We start from the raw sequence: 1,204 nt of genomic DNA, 5'->3' as shown, positions 1-1,204 counted from the left end.
TGCTGAAATTTTGAGTTTAATATAAAGTTGCACTAATATAATGCAACATAAACATTTGCAATTGCCACCATTTTATTCTATAGTGTCTCTGCTTTCAGGAAATATATAATTCTCTGGGGTTTAAGTAATTTTCAAGCCTAAAATGTTGATTATAACGTTTGTGCAAAAACAGCTCTGGCAGCATAAGGGTTAAAGGGAAGCTCGCTCTCTCCTCCTCCCAGCCCCACCCCTCCAAGCTCCGTCTGCCTGTCTTCCGGTCGGCTCTATGGGCGGTGACGTCACGGCCAGAGTGCTGACTGTCTTCCGGTTAGCAGAAGCTGTGTGGATGTCCCGTGCTCGGTGATCTGACAAGATGAGTACAATGTTTGCGGACACGGTGCTGATCGTCTTCATCTCTGTGTGCACCGCGCTCCTGGCTGAGGGTGAGTGGCCTGCACGGACAGAATGTAAAGATGGAGCTCGCCGGCATTCTATTATCTCTGCAGGGTGATGTGACAGATCATGAATCCCCCTTTGAACAGAGGTTGCTGCCACATCACATCTTATGTCAGCTGTAGGAACATGACTGATTTGATGTCTCCATGATGCTGACTTGTCCTCCCCCCCTCTCCACTGGTGTCCTGCCCTCCCCCATGCTGGCTGGACAGGTGCTGGCTCTTTCATTACACAGTTCAGATTTATGTTCCTCTGCCCATATTATTATTACAGGCATTATAGAGCACCATCCGTGTTTTACATAGCGTACATTCACTGCAGTCCCTGAACTTAAAGAGGATTTTCAAAAGGTAACCCTTGCCATGGAGCTACCCTCTGCATTGCAAGGGTTAACTGCTTATTTGGGTCTAAGGGGAGCACATAAAGAAAATATACTTACCTGATCCTCGATTTCGCCTCAGGGTGTGTTTCGGGCCCCCCCCCCCCCCGGCTCTGACGGGCAAGCCCTACTGATGCGAGGTCCGATGACTTGCATTAGATATGAGGTTGCAGAGAGACACCACAGCCAGAACAGAGGGGGAGAGAGGTGGGCGGTCACCGCTGAAGGATTGTGAGTGCATCTTCTGTTCACCAGACCAAGACGATAAGTTAAAGTGGCATTAATAACATATATCTACTCCTAGCAAGCACTAGATAGATGCAAAAACTTTGAAAAAATAAAATGTTAGTATAGTGCAGAGGCTTCTTTGGGGCAGATTTCAGCTCGTAT

The 1,204-nt window shown here is 47.6% G+C and overlaps 1 protein-coding gene across 1 annotated transcript in view; it reads left to right on the top strand.

Moving 5' to 3' along the window:
- Positions 1-273: 273 nt before the first annotated feature.
- TMCO1 (transmembrane and coiled-coil domains 1) overlaps positions 274-1,204 on the top strand; it is an 18,110-nt gene continuing 17,179 nt past the window's right edge. Inside the window, exon 1 of the mRNA XM_018570387.1 lies at positions 274-422. Coding sequence (XP_018425889.1) covers positions 353-422 — 70 coding nt within the window. The 5' untranslated portion in view covers positions 274-352. The remainder of the gene's footprint in view (positions 423-1,204) is intronic.

Source organism: Nanorana parkeri, unplaced genomic scaffold (genome assembly GCF_000935625.1).
Source record: "Nanorana parkeri isolate BGI_ZX_2015 unplaced genomic scaffold, ASM93562v1 scaffold1527, whole genome shotgun sequence".
NCBI classification, from domain to species: Eukaryota; Metazoa; Chordata; class Amphibia; order Anura; family Dicroglossidae; genus Nanorana; species Nanorana parkeri.
The sequence above is the reverse complement of the archived record's forward strand: the minus strand, read 5'-3'. Positions and strand labels throughout refer to the sequence as shown.